At 48.3% G+C, this 15988-nt stretch overlaps 3 protein-coding genes across 9 annotated transcripts in view; 1 reads left to right on the forward strand and 2 right to left on the reverse strand.

The window, feature by feature from the left end:
• Nucleotides 1-1085, reverse strand: part of STK36 (serine/threonine kinase 36) — a 28823-nt gene extending 27738 nt beyond the window's left edge. Inside the window, 1 exon segment of the mRNA XM_084778459.1 lies at nucleotides 963-1085. Within this exon segment, the coding sequence (XP_084634585.1) occupies nucleotides 963-1046 (84 nt within the window). The 5' untranslated portion in view covers nucleotides 1047-1085.
• A 472-nt stretch (nucleotides 1086-1557) lies between these two features.
• Nucleotides 1558-11205, forward strand: RNF25 (ring finger protein 25). 6 transcript variants are annotated; one of them, XM_084778509.1, is made up of 11 exons: nucleotides 1558-1845; nucleotides 3582-3637; nucleotides 4589-4663; nucleotides 4929-5031; nucleotides 5117-5184; nucleotides 5269-5338; nucleotides 7907-7978; nucleotides 8077-8214; nucleotides 8571-8663; nucleotides 9418-9552; nucleotides 9908-11205. In XM_084778509.1, the coding sequence occupies exons 3-11, from the start codon at nucleotides 4647-4649 to the stop codon at nucleotides 10469-10471; spliced, it is 1260 nt and encodes a 419-aa protein (XP_084634635.1). In that variant the 5' UTR covers nucleotides 1558-1845; nucleotides 3582-3637; nucleotides 4589-4646; the 3' UTR covers nucleotides 10472-11205. The 6 variants fall into 6 exon arrangements, with proteins under 6 accessions (XP_084634635.1, XP_084634632.1, XP_084634633.1 ...); XM_084778505.1 differs by lacking the exons at nucleotides 1558-1845; nucleotides 3582-3637 and adding exons at nucleotides 1874-2211; nucleotides 2717-2751 and having other exon boundaries at nucleotides 8574-8663; XM_084778504.1 differs by lacking the exons at nucleotides 1558-1845; nucleotides 3582-3637 and adding exons at nucleotides 1875-2211; nucleotides 2717-2751.
• A 163-nt stretch (nucleotides 11206-11368) lies between these two features.
• BCS1L (BCS1 homolog, ubiquinol-cytochrome c reductase complex chaperone) lies at nucleotides 11369-15961 on the reverse strand. 2 transcript variants are annotated; one of them, XM_084778520.1, is made up of 8 exons: nucleotides 15674-15961; nucleotides 14224-14635; nucleotides 14003-14142; nucleotides 13637-13831; nucleotides 13008-13071; nucleotides 12604-12773; nucleotides 11858-11975; nucleotides 11369-11741 (listed from the first exon to the last, which is right to left on the reverse strand). In XM_084778520.1, exons 2-8 carry the CDS (start codon nucleotides 14541-14543, stop codon nucleotides 11492-11494), a joined length of 1257 nt encoding a protein of 418 aa, XP_084634646.1. In that variant the 5' UTR covers nucleotides 14544-14635; nucleotides 15674-15961; the 3' UTR covers nucleotides 11369-11491. The 2 variants fall into 2 exon arrangements, with proteins under 2 accessions (XP_084634646.1, XP_084634647.1); XM_084778521.1 differs by lacking the exon at nucleotides 15674-15961 and having other exon boundaries at nucleotides 14224-15646.
• Between the last annotated feature and the right edge of the window lie 27 nt (nucleotides 15962-15988).

Consider the following 15988-nt stretch of genomic DNA (forward strand, 5'->3'; position numbering starts at 1 on the left):
CTATCACATGCTGAGATGGGCTTTGGTGTTATAGCTGCTTTGGAATCATTTCTGATCCTGTAAGTAAACCGTCACTTATACTCTTTTAAGTAACTCTAATAAAACTCACTGATGTAACCCCTCTCTCTCTCTCTCTGTGTCTATATATGTGTGTGTGTTTCACTGTCTCTGTCTGTCTCTGTTTATATATCTGTGTGTCTCTGCTGTCTGTCTGTATCTGTCTGTCTTCCTCTCTCTCTCCTCCCTCTCCCTCTCTCTCTCTCCCTTTATGTGTGTGTGTGCCTATATATATCTGTGTCTCTCTCTCTCTGTTTATATATCTGTGTGTCTCTTTCTGTCTGCCCCGCCTCTCTCTCTCTCTCTCTCTCTCTCTCTCTCTCTCTCTCTCTCTCTCACACACACACACACTCACACACTCACACAGACACACACAGACACACACACACACACACAGTGAAAATATTCCAAGCTTTATCTTAGAGCTCCACAATTCAAGACAGCTTGGTCAGCTCTTGTATGAATTTGGATGCAAGCTAACCTCCCGCATAACTTTTCCCCAGGGTACTATAGATTTACTCTGGCTTTCTCAACTCATTGCCGGGGGTTGGGGGTGGGGGAGTATTGTAAAATAGATCCCTTTGATGGATTCTGGGAAAGATTTTTCTGATCTAAGCAAAGGACAAAAGGTGAGATTTAGGGAAAAGAGAAGCACATTTAATCCTCAGACCTCATCAGCCTTCCCCCATTGTACAGTTTGGGGAAACTGAAGCATGGGAAGGTTAGGCTGTCTCTAGTTCTAAGGCTAGGATTTGACCCCACTAATCAAATTTCAGAGCCTATAAATCCTAGGAAGCATGCTGGAGTCAGGGCCTAGAAATACACACCGTGCACCCCTTCTGTCCCAAGTTTCTACTGGAGTAGGGGTTACGGAATTCCACTCAAAAGATATCTGTGTTCACTACCTGAGCACTGTATTTTTTTCTGCCTTTATATACTCTCCCAAAAGAGCCTTCTCCTATCATCTCCAAAACGTGGTACTTTTCCATGGCAAGGGTTTCAGGGTTTCTCACAAGGTAGAAAGACGGTGGTGATGAGCTGTAGAGCCAAGGACAGTTCCACACATCTGGGAGGCCTGGCTCAGAACAGGAGAGAAAGATACACATCATCAGCTTTGCCTCGTCCTCTTTTTCATAATAACTCAGGCCTCAAAGACACAACCAGAATGGAAAGATGATCAGATCTAAACAGAATGCCTCGAGCCCACACACAGGCTAGGTGCCCACAGCCCACCAGTATCCCCTTTCCCCTCTCCACCAAGGATGCTCACACGTTCCTTCTATAGTCTCCCAAGTCCCTGACACCTCCAGCTTGGCCAGCACCGCCGCTCTGGAGCCTGTTGCGTCCTGAGATCTCCCACCTTGCTCCCAGCCTTGACGCTCCAAGCTCCTCAAACCAAAGGCTGGTGGCCAGGACCTCTAGCCGGGTCCCTCCCAGCTTCCCGCGTTATTGCTTTTCTCCGTTCCTCATTGCTGCTCTCTTTAGTTTCCCACTCTTACCAGTTTTACTCCCTGGAACTGGTCAGAAGTTTAGAGGACAAAGCTCTCAGAGATGTGTGACAGACGCGAACCACCCATTGGTACTTTCTAGGGCATTTATGTCGCTTGGCTAGCAGGTCCTACAAAGGACCTAGAGTTTTCAGTTGCCTAGAAACGGCGCCAGCTTTCTTTTACTCCGCCCCGCCCTAGTTTTCTGGCTCTGACTTCCCAAAAGGTATTTCCGGTTCCGGCCAAGAGCCGGAGAAGACATGGCGGCGTCTGCGTCTACAGCTGCCGGGGAAGAGGACTGGTAACTTTGGGCCATAGGTTTTGGCTGGCTGCCTGGATCTGATGCTGGGAACTAGAAACAGCTTCGGACTGTCCGAACCAGGGGCATGAAGGGTGGATCACGGGGCGAGGGGTGGTAGAGATCCTGACATCCTTTCCTAGGCGAGCTACTGGAACCGGAACGGAGGGGTGGAGGGACGCTGATCTGAGAAGGGACTGGTCTACACTAGCCTGGCCAGCTGGCTCCACGCCTTATCGACCCAATTGTCCCTTCCTATGGCCCTACCTCTTCCACTTATCCCTGATGAGACTTTCTGGGGCCTGGAGGATGGCTGTTTATCCCACCTGCCGCCTCTTGGAACGGACGCCCGTCCTCCTCTTGCCCCTTGTATCCTACCCCTTGGACCAGTCCATTTCTGCCTATGCGTGCTTCAATCTTCGCATATCGCTGACAGCACTAACAACTATTGTCAGAAAAGTCTTATTCCCCACATAAGCTCTCCTGCTTTCTTGAGCATTCTTAATAAAGGAAGCCCAGCCTTTTAAGGTTTTGAACATAAGATAAAAAATGTGCTCACTTCGTATTTAATTAGCTTGATGTGCTGCTAACTAAACCAGCTAGCTAGCTTCTGCGAGTCGGTTTCAGCTGTTTAAAAAAAAAAAAAGTGGGTGTGGCATTACCTCATAGAGTAGTTGGATCACTGTGGGTTTGTAACATACATAAGTCTGCTTTTGGTTAATTGCTGATGTATAAGACCTCAAGCGATGAGGTAATCCAAAGGCCGTCTGTCTGAGTTAAGACCTTATACTGTTAGTCTTAGGACAGCCTACTACCGGGCCCCCACCCCCACCCCCACCCCCTTCTGTCACCTATGACCTTAACACTCTAACAGCCTGGATCTTACGCCCAAGACTCAGGTCACCTAAGGTGGGCAAAGTACTGAAGGATGTCTTAACTAAGCCTGCACCTGAGTTTTACATTGGTTCAGGGAGCCCAGCCAGTGGTTTCCCTTTCTAAAGCCCTCTATGCTAGTGCTTTTCAATGTTGGGAGGGACTTCTAAGGCTATGAAGGGACACCTGAGCCATGAGAGAATATCAGTGGTTGTAGTGGTCTATGTCAGTCAGAATGCCTTCTTTGTTTTGTAAGATAATAAGCCTCATTGTTTAAGCTTTCTGCCTAAGGTTAAAAAGAAAGCTGGGCCTTGTGGTACACGCCTTTAATCCCAGCACTCGGGAGGCAGAGGCAGGCGGATCGCTGTGAGTTCAAGGCGCCAGCCTGGTCTACAAAGCAAGTCCAGGACAGCCTAGGCTAACACAAAGAGACCCTGTCTCGAAAAACAAAAGAATGCCAGCAGTCACATCCTTCACTGATGGAGGTCACGCCCAGTGACCTTGATGGAGAGGAAAATATAAGACAGTGGATACTGGTTTCTGTCACCTGGGTAGGGCTGTGGACTCAGCCACTCATCTTCAGTGGCATTACTGCTGGGGTTTCTTTGTTTAAATGTGTGCCCTCTGATTGTATCAGGACCATGAACCCTGTCCTAGACATGATGATTAGGGTTAACGAGACACCCAGAGTCATGTGAACTCTCAAGAGTACTCAGACTATGCCCTTCTCTTTTTCCTTTTAAGGGTAGGGTGGGGGGAATCACCTAGACAAGATACTGTGTCTCAGACACCTGGGGACTTTATATAAAAAGTAGTCATTTTTAAGTCTCATAGTAGCCCTAGTGAGTATGTTGTATTATCTCTAGGTGGTAGACAGTGTAACTCAGGCTTCTACAAATAAGTGACTTGACCACATAGCTTGGTAAGTAGTTTCTACCTACTATTAGCTACAAGGCCTATGGCTCTTCGAATGCAATATAGATTTTGTTTGTTTGTTTGTTTTTTGTTCTTTCGGAGACAGGGTTTCTCTGTGTAGCCTTGGCTGCCCTATAGACCCACTTTGTAGACCAGGCTGGCCTTGAACTCACAGGATCTGCCTGCCTTTGCCTCCCGAGTGCTGGGATTAAAGGCATTCGCCACTATTACCTAGATCTGTGCAACTTGGTATGTCCTTTGAGGATACGTAGACTGACTGTGCTGGCAAGGTTATTGGCAATATCCAGCGCACAGGGATCTATGCTAAACAGTAGTGTGGGTAGGCAGGAGTGGTATCAGTAACCTTCTTAGTATTGAGTGGATGCCATGTACATAGGTCTCAGAGAGCCACCGAAGGATGCTAACTGTAGAAACTGGAGCAGGGAGTCAGGGCCTGGCTCTGATTGGTCCCATTCCTCCAGTGTTAAGGCTTAGTTGTTGTTTCCTCTCTCTGGGAATCTGTTTTCTCAGGTTGGCTGTATGATCTCAAAAATTCTAATTCCCATGCTTTCTTCCTGGTCAATTGAAACTTAAACATTTCCCTGGTTTGTTTGTTTGTTTGTTTGTTTGTTTAAGATTTATTCATTTATTAGTTGTACAGTTTTCTGCCCACATGTGTTTCTGCACACCAGAAGAGGGCACCAGATCTCATAGATGGCTGTGAGCCACCATGTAGTTGCTGGGAATTGAACTCAGGACCTTTGGAAGAACAAGCAGTTGCTCTTAACCTCTGAGCCATCGCTCCAGCCCCACATTTCCATGTTTTAAAGAATAATTTGGCAAGAGAATGTATTCAGGCAAATTGCCCTTTTTTTCTTTTTAAGTCAGTCTTCATCAGCTTTGGCAGGCTTCAGTAGGGAAAGCCTAATGGTGACTCAGTCTCCCCCTTACTCTCTAGGGTCCTTCCCTCTGAAGTCGAAGTATTAGAGTCTATCTATCTGGATGAACTACAGGTGATGAAAGGAAATGGCAGGTGCGTATTCAGTTGGGGTGAGCAGGAGTCAATAATGAGAGGATTCTACACAGAATCTGGTCTTAGGATATTATGAGCCTCGACTCAGAGTTGATATCTGTCATAGAAACACTATTCCTTTAATCCTCCTCCCCGGGGACAACAAACAAACAAGTCCAATGTGCATCCCTCTACCTGCTTTACTGTCTCACCGCCCCCCCCCTCCTCCCTAGCTTTCAAGCCCCTGCCCAGTCACATCCTGCGTCTTCACTTCATCCACCTGCAGATCTTCACCCTGGGAGATCTTTATCACTCTGCACCCTGCCACCGCAGAGGTCCAGGACTCGCAGTTTGTCTGCTTCACTCTGGTACTTCAGGTCCCAGTACAGGTGAGGCTTCCGCACAGTGGTGATGGGAGGGAGGGGAGAATCCGTGGAGTGCATCATTTTACCGACTGCTGCTTTTCTGCGCTAGTATCCCCACGAGGTGCCACAGATCTCCATCCGTAATCCCCGAGGGCTTTCAGATGAGCAGATCCACAAGTAAGTCAGAGAAAACTCAAAATTCGGCTCTGCCTGCTGAAGAAAGGCTGTTGGTTTAAAATTGGCTTTATTTTTCCCCCCCAGGATCTCACAGGCGCTGGACCAGGTGGCCAAGGAGGGACTAGGCACAGCCATGCTCTATGAACTCATTGAGGTAAAATGTGATGGCCTGAGAAAATGTCCTTCCTTTCAGGCTAGAGCACATCTGTAGTCAGTACATTTAGTCCTTGCTTGCGTAAGACCTCAATTAATTTAGAAAGATAACTTCTTTGTTTCAAAAACAAAAAAACTCTCCAAAATGTAGTTGAGTAGCTTCCCTAAGTCGTTGGTTCTAGTGTCTTGATGAGAAAGTACTTTCCTCTTTTATTTTGTTGTGAGGTTTGTGGTGTTCATTGGTTTTGTTTTGAGACAGGGTCTTGCTATGGGTCAGGCTTAGAACTTGCAGCTATCCTCCTGCCTCAGCTTTCTGTATGCTGGAATTCTAGGCTAGTGAAATCACACCTAGCAACTTTTCCTCTTCAGCTTACTTTTTTTCTTCTTTTTTTCCTTCTGTACCATTCTTTCTCCATTTGTTTGCTTATTTTTGGTCTTTGTTAGGGTTTCTGTTACTGTGATCAAACACCATGACCAAACGTAACTTAGGAAAGGGGTTATTTCATCTTACACTTTGAGGAACAGTCCATTACTTGTGGGGGGTGGGGGGGTAGGGTGGTCAGAGCAGTAACTCGAGGCAGGAATTCAAGTAAAACTCAGGAAGAAGCTATGAGTGGTGCTGCTTAAGCTATGAGTGATGCTGCTTACTGGCTTGTTCCTCCTGACTTGCTCACCCTGCTTTAAGTCACCCAGGACTACCAGCCCAGGCGTGGTACCACCCACAGTGGGCTGAACATTCCTCCATCAACCACTAATTTAAAAAAATGCCCCACAGGCTTGCCTTCAGACCATTTTTATGGAGGTATTTTCTCAATTTTTCTTCTCAAATTATTCTAGTTAACCGAGACAGGTTCCCACGCTGGAGCTCTGGTTGGCCTGAAACTCACAAGATGCATCCGCTTCTGTCTCCCAAGTGCTTGGATTAAAGACCTGTGTCCCCATGCCCTGTATTCTCTCTTAAGTTCAGTTTCATTACTTTTACTTGTCTCTATACTGAGGTTCAAACTTTGCACATATTAAACAGGTGCTCTACTACTGAGCAATATCTGTAACGTTTTTAAACTTCGTAATTCTGAGAATGAGTCTCACTAAGTAGACAAGCAGGCCTTGAACTTGTGATCCTCCTGTCTCTGTCTCCTAGGTAGTTGATAGTACAGGCCTGTGTCATCAGTACTGGTTTCAGGTAGTTCGTGTTTTCTTGACACAAGCAACTGAAAGTAGAAAATGACAGGGACCTTGCCTAGGGGCTGCGGGTGAGGGATCTCAGCCATAGATGAACCCTTGAAGGCTAGCTTGCCATTAGAAAAAGAAAAAGAAGGCTGGATGTGGTGGCGCACACCTGTAATCCCAGCACTCAGGAGGCAGAGGCAGGCTTTATGAGTTTGAGGCCAGCCTGGTCTACAAAGTGCGTCTAGGACAGCCAACTCTATACAGAGAAACCCTGTCTGGAAAAACCAAAAAGAAAAAGAGAAAGAAGCTGGGCATGGTGGCACACACCTTTAATCCCAGCACTTTGGGAGGCAGAGACGGGCGATTTCTGTGAGTTCCAGGACAGCCAGGGCTACACAGAAAAACCCTGTCTTGAAAAACAAAAAAAGAGACAGAAATTCTTATGTTTTTTTCTTGTTAAGTAAACAATTCACATGAAATAAAGGCAGAGAAAGCAAACAATGGATAACTTTTCTTATTTGAGGTTAAAATCACTTCTGCTTGGGATTCCTTAGGAAAAATATTCAGAGCACAGTGAAGGTGGGTGGGATAGCGTTAGGGAGCGCGCATTTGGAGCACTGTGGCACTCCTGGGTCAGACTGCAGTGCCGCTTCTGAAATCCCATAGTGTTAGCTACACATGTACATATTGCATAGGCCAACTTGATGCCTTTTGATTTCTGTCCACTTGGGTAGTCTGTTTGAACAAATGCATTGCCCCATGGGGGAATTACACCTGAAGAATGTTAAGAAAGGCCTCTGAGGGCCAGCACAGTGGCGTGTGCTAATAATTCTAGCCACCAGGGAGTCTGAAGGAAAAGGATCTCGTGAGCCCCAGAACTTGGGCAACAAAGCAAGACTCAAACAGGAAAAGAAAAAAAAAAAAAAAAAAGAAAATGAAAGGAAAGGAAAAGAAAGGACAGCAAAGAAAAAAGGAAATGGGGTATGTGTTTAGTTTGGATTATTTTGTATTTTTAAGACAGTCTTGGTGTGTAAGCTAGGCTGCCCTCAAAGCAATCCTTCCACCTTAGCTTCCTGGGTGCTGGAATTGAAGCTGCTATCTATGAGGGAGTAAAGATGAGTTTGAGGTACTTTTTCTTTCTCTCCAGGGTGTATTATTTCTATCTCCAGGTATATTAAAGGTGACTTAGTGAGAGGAGAAATAATTGAGTTAGATTTTGAAACCAGGAAGGTCAAAGGGGGTCAGGGTAGGGGTGCATTACCAGAATAGGAATGCGTCCACAGTAGGTAACAAGCTGCCTTGGTGGATGTCACAACCAGCCAGCCAGGCCTGCTAGAAGCGTATGGCATGTGTTCGGTTTCCTGCCTCCATGTTTCAGCAGCATCTTCTCTCCTTTCAGAAAGGGAAGGAAATTCTCACAGACAACAATATCCCCCATGGTCAGTGTGTCATCTGCCTCTATGGTTTCCAGGTAGGTTTCTCAGCGGAGACCTGGGATGAATTTGGGCAGACAGGAAGGGGCTAGTGAGTGGGCACTGATTCAGGACCCTGCACCTTGTCTCCCTACAGGAAAAGGAGGCCTTCACCAAAACACCCTGTTACCACTACTTCCACTGCCACTGCCTTGCTAGGTACATCCAGCACATGGAGCAAGAGCTGAAGACACAAGGACGGGAACAGGAGCGACACCATGGTGTCACCAAACAGGTAGACATCAGCAGACCCACTTTCTTGCCTGGCACCCTTAGACTTTCACAGCCACCTCCATTTCTCCGCTGCAGTGGCTTTTCATTTTTAGTTCTAGATGCCACTGAGATTAAACCTCGCGCCGCCCCCCGCCCCCCCCCCCCCCCGCCCCCAGCCAGAAGGAAAGGCATCCTTGTGTACGCGACACACTGCATGCAGCTTTGCAGCATTTTCAGACCTCTTCTTAGGCAGCCTGTTCCTCCTCTGTCCCACCTCACTCACTGCTGAGCAGCTAACGCATGCGCCCTTCAACCCCTGCCTCCCAAAGACCGGGTTGCTTGACAAGAAGCAGGATGTGATTTCTCCTCTTGTTTTAGAAGGCAGTCGGTGTGCAGTGTCCTGTGTGCAGGGAGCCCCTTGTGTATGATCTTGCCTCGCTGAAAGCAGCCCCTGAACCCCAACAACCCATGGTAAGGGATTTCCTTCTGGTCTAAGCCAGGCATCCTCTAAGGAGAGAGAAATGGCATCTTGTCTCTGCTGAATTCTCCAGAGTTCGGATTGATTTAAAACTACTCTGCCAAGCCACAGCCCCCACCAAGAACCTAAGGCTTCAGAGGCCTAACTCTGAGGAACAAAACCAAGAACTCACGTTGGGGATGTGGCTCGTTTGGTAGTGCACATGCCTAGCACACACAAAGCCCAAGGTCTGATCCCCAGCATGGCATTAAAAAACCTGATATGTTGGTATACTCCTGTAATCCTGGCACTCAGGACGTGGAGGCAGGAGGATAAGCAGTCCAGGGTTATGCTTGGCTGTCACAGACCACTAGTTCAGTCGGGGATAGGTCCTTGGGATTGGGGGTTCTTGGAGCGTCAGTGAACAGAAATAAGGTGAAGTGACACTCAGATAAAGACTTGATCTTGAGTTTCGTCTGTGTGTCACTTTGCCTTATTTCTGTTCACCGACGCTCCAAGAACCCCCAATCCCAAAGACCTATCCCCAACTAAACTAGTAGTCCGTGACACTTGGCCATGTGGTGAGTCTGAGACCCATCTGGGCTATGTGAAACTCCTGCCCAAAACAAAACTAAAAACCAGGAAGGAAGGAACCTCATGCAGCTCTCTCTCCTAGAACAATCCTAGAAGAGTTATGGTTCAAGTTGTCTGTCTTGCTTTGCCATTTTGTTTTGTTTTCTCCTGCCATTCTGTTTCCTTTCTTCCAAGGAGCTGTACCAACCCAGTGCAGAGAGCTTGCGTCAACAGGAAGAGCTCAAGCTGCTATATCAGAGGCAGCAGGAGAAAGGTGGCATCATCGACCTTGAGGCTGAGCGGAACCGGTACTTCATTAGCCTTCAGCAGGTGAGGAAAGGGAAAGGTTCTCCTCTTGGCCTCAACCTCCAGTGTTCTTAATAACCCATGGCCCAGGGCCGGACATGGTAGCCCATGCCTTTAATCCCAGCACTCGGGAGGCAGAGGCAGGCAGATTGCTGTGAGTTCGAGGCCAGCCTGGTCTACAAAGTGAGTCCAGGACAGAGAAGGCTACACAGAGAAACCTTATCTCAAAAATAAAATAAAATAAAATAAATAAGTAAGTAAGTAACCCCTGGCCTTAGGGTGTGCTTCCTCCTGCTAGGGAGGGTACAGATGCTGATGGTGATGGTTGGCTGACAGTGGAGAGAGGTCTCGCTTGACGCATCCCCTCTCTTCTCTCCAGCCTTCTGCTGCTCTTGAACCTGAGTCAGTTGTAGATGTCTCCAGAGGACTCCAAGCACCCACTGCCCTTTCTGCAGAACAATCTGCTTCCCCAGCTGCCCCATCAGCTCTGCCAACTCCTCTACCTATGGCTACCCAGTATGTGTACGAGAAGACTCTAGGGGCCGGGCCAAATCAACAGAGGCTGGAGGAAACCCAGAGATCCGTGCTAGATCCTCCACGACCTGGCCGTGGCTCCTGGCGGAGGCACCCAAAAGGAGGGGAATGCTGTGCCCCAAAAGGTACCAGTGACATCCACAAACTGCCATCTGAGAAGCCTCTCAAGGAGCCTGTGGACTTAAAGGCAGAACCCCGTAACAAAGGGCTCTCAGGTCTTTCTCAGGAGAAGGGGCCTAGTAGCTGGCAGGGCCCCACAGCTCGCAGGACTCGGGACTGTGCTCGCTGGGAACGCTCCAAGAGCCGTACACCAGGTCCTTCCTACCCCCACCTACCGCGGGGACAGGGGGCATACCGGTCTGGTACTCGCAGGGAGCCCCTGGGCTTGGACTCTGAGGAAGGTTCCTAGCAGTACTGTGGGGGGATAGGGAATTGGGGTGGGTGGGAGGCAATAAAGAGGTTTGGCCTTCTTTGCTTAGCAGCACCTAGCTTGTGTGAGATGATTTTTTCTAAGTCGCTACTAGATCTGGGTATGGCAGGGGGCTCCCTCCTTTGCTCTAAGTCTGTTTACCAATGGCACTAGGGTGAAAAGGGTCTTACTTCCCTGTCAGTGTGGTCAGTTGACATTTTGAAGATGTCAACATTTGGGCAGAATCCTTAGGAAGTACCATAACATATAACTCCCTGTCCATACCCACATTTACATGTATGCATTGTTGACTGGTGGTTGTTTTAAGATAAGATCCCAAGTAGCTCAGACCAGCCTCAAGCTTTATATAGCTGAAGAATTCCAGATCTTCCTGTCTCTACCTCCTGAGTGCTAGGCCATTGCTCTCATGGCCAGTGTGTACATGCATTCTACCAACTGAGCTACATCCCACTTTCCTTTGTTGTTTTGAGGGGTGGGGAAAAGTTCTCACTTCGTCTTAAGCTTTTAGCAATCTTACTACCTTAGCTTCCCAGGTTCCGGGATTAAAAGTGTGTACCACATGCATATCTTTAATCCCAGCACTGGGGAGGCAGAGGCAGGCAGATCTCTGAGTTCAAGACCAGCCTGGTCTACAGAGCAAGTTCCAGGATAGCCAGGGCTACACAGAGAATCTCCTTCTCAAAATCAAATAAACAGTCTGTGTCAGAAAACCAGGCAACAGTATCTCTTACTTGTGTGGCCTTTCATAAAGACATTTTTTCCATTAGCACTCAGTCTCTTCTTTGCCTCTCTTAGGCCATGGCCCCACCGTGTGTGTGTGTGTGTGTGTGTGTGTGTGTGTGTGTAGGTAGATATCTATAGAGAGATGCAGGCACCTGCTATGACAACTCCTGGTTTATTCTCAAGTACAAACACAGCGAGGGAGGAGGGAAGTCACAGACCAGATTAATGTGACAGGTGTTTATAGATTTTTTTGAGAGCAGATAGTGGCCTGGAGGGTCACCTCAGAGAGTCAACATTGTGAATAGCCCCCATGGGGTCATTTTTATACAGCATGAAGTAGCCTTGGACCTGGGCAGGACTAATCTGGGATGTCGCTTCAAGGACATGTTCTGCAAAGTTCTCCGCCAAAGAAGACGTTTGCCCTGGATAGAACTTCTGGAACATCTGGGCCAGCTGCCAGTGTGAGCAGTAGCCCACATACTCCTTCAGATCTACTCGCCCAGGGCGTATCAGCGCAGGATCCAACCTGAGAGGAAGAGGAGAGTCACAGCCAGCTGTCCTGCTGGCACCCATAAAAGACAGTCTCCTCAACCCGACTCCGTCCCAGACACAGGGCCGAGCTCTGCCTTCCTTTCTCCTTACCTGTCAATGTGGTTGGTGGTCATGAAGACAATGCGTGCCTCAGTGGAGGCTACCCCGTCCAAAGCATTCAGCAGTCCACTGAAGGTCAGACGCCCTAGACCTTGGTACTTCACAGGGTCTAAAGGATGACAGGAATGTGAGAGAGGCCATGTCTCAGACTCATGCAGCTCCCTATTTATTTATTTATTTATTTATTTAAAGCTTCTTTATTAAGTATACAGTGCCTGCATATATACCTGCAGGCCAGAAGAGGGCACCAGATCTCACTATAGATGGTTGTGAGCCACCATGTGGTTGCTGGGAATTGAACTCAGGACCTTTTGAAGAGCAGTCAGTGCTCTCAACCTCTGAGCCATCTCTCGAGCCCGCAGCTCCCTATTTAATCAGTGCCTCTTATTGCTGACTCAACAATACCAGTTCCCATTCGTCCTCTTTTACTTCTGACCCTCAGTGTCTCAAATAACTACCTCCCTGCATCAGGAAGATGGCTCTGTGGTAAGGGGGAAAAAGTCCTAGCTGCAGAAGCCTGAAGACACCTGAGTTTGATCTCAGAATCCAAATAAAACACATGTTGACGGCAGAGACAGGAGCATGGCAGAACCATCAAGAGAGACGCCGCTTCTGACAAGGCGGAAGGTGAGAGCTGACTCCCAAAAAGTTGTTCTCCGACCTCCTGTGCATCTGCCCGCACATGTGCGCACTAAGTTAAAAACAAACTCCTCCCCATCCCCAGCATCCTCACTTACTCTCCACGGCCAAGTCTCGACTGAGAAAAGCAGCATCCACGTCCTCCAGGAGCACCAGGCTCTGCTGCGGGGCTACGCTCAGCAGATGGTTGAGCCGGTCATCTGAGAGGCTAGAGTCTGTGAGACTGAGCAGGCAGATGCTGTGTTCCAGTTCTCCGGCCAGAGCTGTTCTGTGGACAGTGACATGGAAGGAGGGCCGAGGCACCCTGAAGACTTTGGGAGTCCGAGGAGATCCGCCTCAGAGGCCCACGTCGGCTATACCACCCACTTGATGCAGATCTGTACATCTGCGTATCTCGTTTACCCTGATTCTTGGTTCCTCGGACTCACTTTTCTTTTCCAACCCTATCAGCCCAATTTTTCTGCAAAGGCTGTTTTTCAGAGTTGAGAGTTTGACTACTCACATAAAACTGCTCTTTCCACAACCAGGGGGCCCATAAAGAAGGTAGCCACGTCTGTAGGGAATGCCTAGGGGTATAAGCAGGATAAACAAGACCCAGAATGAATCACGTGCTCTGGCCCAGGTACATTCACCCTCAGCTCTGTTCCCTATTTGTGGTTTTGGTATTTTAAAAAAGGCGGGGGAGAGGGGCGGGGGCTGGAGAGATAGCTCAGTGGTTAAGAGCGCCACCTGCTCTTCCAGAGGTCCTGAGTTCAATTCCCAGAAACCACATGGTGGCTCACAACCATCTATAATGTGATCTGATACCCTCTTTTGCAGATAAAGCACTCATATGCAATAAATAAATAAATCTTAAAAAAAAAAAAAAGGAGCCAGGCGTGGTGGTGCACGCCTTTAATCCCAGCACTCGGGAGGCAGAGGGAGGTGGATCGCTGTGAGTTCGAGGCCAGCCTGGTCTACAAAGCAAGTCTAGGACAGCCAAGGCCACACAGAAAAACCTTGTCTCGAAAAACAAAACAAAACAACAACAACAAAAAATCCTCATAGATTTCCTTTCCCTTCAACCTGAGCTAGAATTTTCTGTCACCTCCATCTGGCTACAGATTAGCCTAGATCCCAGCTGCTGCTTACCTCTGTCAATGTACCACTTGGGGTTATCAATGAACTCCCGGATGTCTTTGACAATTCGGTCAGCCAGACCCTGCTGTAGGACCACAGAACCCAGCGGCCGCCGTCGGCGTGGATAACCAAAGGTACGCCACTCAGAACCCACAGCTGTGTACATCACGGTCTTCCCTTCTTCCTGCTGCAGGGCTAGTGCTCGAGCTGGGAGCAGGGAAATAAGACAGTAAGTCCCCTGATGACAGCTGATGCTTCAGTTAGGTAGAGCTCTGACCTGGTACCCTTCTCCCAAAGACCTGGATCCTTATTCTTCCTCTCCAAGCAGCTGGTGCCCAGCCTCCCCACTCCTGAAAACCTGCCTGTCCCATCTCCTACCTTCCTCCAGGATGTTGAAGAAAACCTTTCGGTCGGTGCCCAGGGCCGTGAAGGTGACAGATTCCCAAGGAGTGCCCGTTTGCAAGTCTACCATCTGCATGTCTCGATTTCGTTCTACCCGGATCCACTTCCCCTGATACCTAAATAAAATTGTCAAGGTGACCCAGTTTCCTCCCTTAATTTGCCCTATCCTCTGAGCCCCTCCTAGCTTCCAATCTTACCAAATGAAGTGGTTCCCAGGGCTTGGGATAAATTCAAACTTGGTGGAAATTCGGCCACTTTCATGCTGTAGGTAGGAGGTCTCGACACTGAGGTGCTGGGTGCGGGTGCTGTGCCGGGTGAGCCAGCTAAGCAACCAGGAATAGCTTCTGTCCCTAGCCGGGACTTCCAGTGTGATCATGTAATGACGCCGGAAGGCCACTAGACCCAGTTGGGCTCCTTTCCGGGCCACAGCCAGAGCTGTGCCCACACCTACCAGCCCAAATCCAGCTCCAAAGTACGGATTGTCTTTGAGGGCCAGAACAAAGTCTGTAAATGGCATCTTGAAAGGAAAGGAAGAAAAAAAAAAAAAACCACACAGATGCTTACAGGCCCTGAGGCACCGTCAAAAGCTAGGGATGGAGAGCCGCAGCGCTGGAAGAAAGCATAAGGCTAGTTTAGAAACTAGACCCATCCACCCTCCCCAACTCTTTCCCACAGAAGCAAGCGGACAGGTCATCAGAACTGTGTACGTCAGTGTCCTTCTGAGGAGTAGGATGGTGTTGAAAAGCCAGGCTCTTCAGTCCATTTTGCTCTATAGATATGAGACCTTTTGCCAGAAGACCATGCTTAGAGATTTTTTTTTCCTCAACTCCCCAAAAAAGCAATGTTACCAACTTCACATCAGGATACTAGAAAGGCAAGACTTTGATCCCTGGCAAGAGCTGAGACAAAAAGGCTTCCCATTGGATGGAGTCAGCAAAGGTGATTTTTTTTTTATCCATTTATCTATCAGTGACCACATGCCTTACCATCAGAAATGGCCTTTTCCTTTTCCTTCCACCCAATTCCTAATGTCCTGCTCAGACCTTTATTACTTCCCACATAAAATATTTCATGCATGTTACATTTTAGTTCTTGAAGTGGCATTTGAATGAGCCTTCTGCACTTGCTTGTGTGGTCCAGCAACCACAACTGTCACTTTTACTCTAGCACCCTCGGTGACTTGCTCCCGTTGGGCTCAAATACCAGCCGGATATGCAGGGACGTCCACATTAGGATGTCGACCTTTACTAGCAGTTCAACACATGTGCAAAACACTCCCTCAATCTGTTCTGTTGGTTCTGAACACCCCCTTCTTTATTCCTTTTTTGTTTGTTGTTTTTTTTGTTTTGTTTTGTTTTATTTGTTTTTGGTTTTTCGAGACAGGGTTTCTCTGTGTAGTCCTGTACTCACTTTGTAGCCCAGGCTGGCCTTGAACTCACAGAGATCCGCCTGCCTCTGCCTCCCAGACTGCTGGGATAACAGGTTGTGCATCACCACTGCCCGGCTCCCTGTAATTTTTTTTTTTTTTTTTTTGAGATCTTACAGGCTACTTCTTCCACGGAGCCTTTTCCAAATTCAACTCAATAAAATCTAGGTCTAACTGTAGACAATACCCAAGGGGAAAAGGACAAATTATTTTCAGCACACCTCTCATGCGACTCTCCAACACCTCCACTTTGCCCTCCGCCCGGCACGCCGGGCCACCGGTAAATTGACAGCCGTGACCTCCTGACCTCCGCTAAGGCTCGGAGCTGAGATCCAGAATCCCAAAGGACCTTTACATAGAGAGCGACTGACGAAGCTCTTCTAGCCCCGGGTTCCCGAATCTGACACGCAGCAGCTGTCTCCCGGACACCCTACAGAGCTCAGCTCGCGCCTCCAGGAACGTGGTCCGGAATAGTCACTCCGCCCACTTACCACCATGACTCTCTGGCCCTCAGACTCGATGGTTTCACTGGGTTC

Source organism: Acomys minous (assembly GCF_964271855.1).
Source record: "Acomys minous genome assembly, chromosome: 4".
NCBI lineage: Eukaryota > Metazoa > Chordata > Mammalia > Rodentia > Muridae > Acomys > Acomys minous.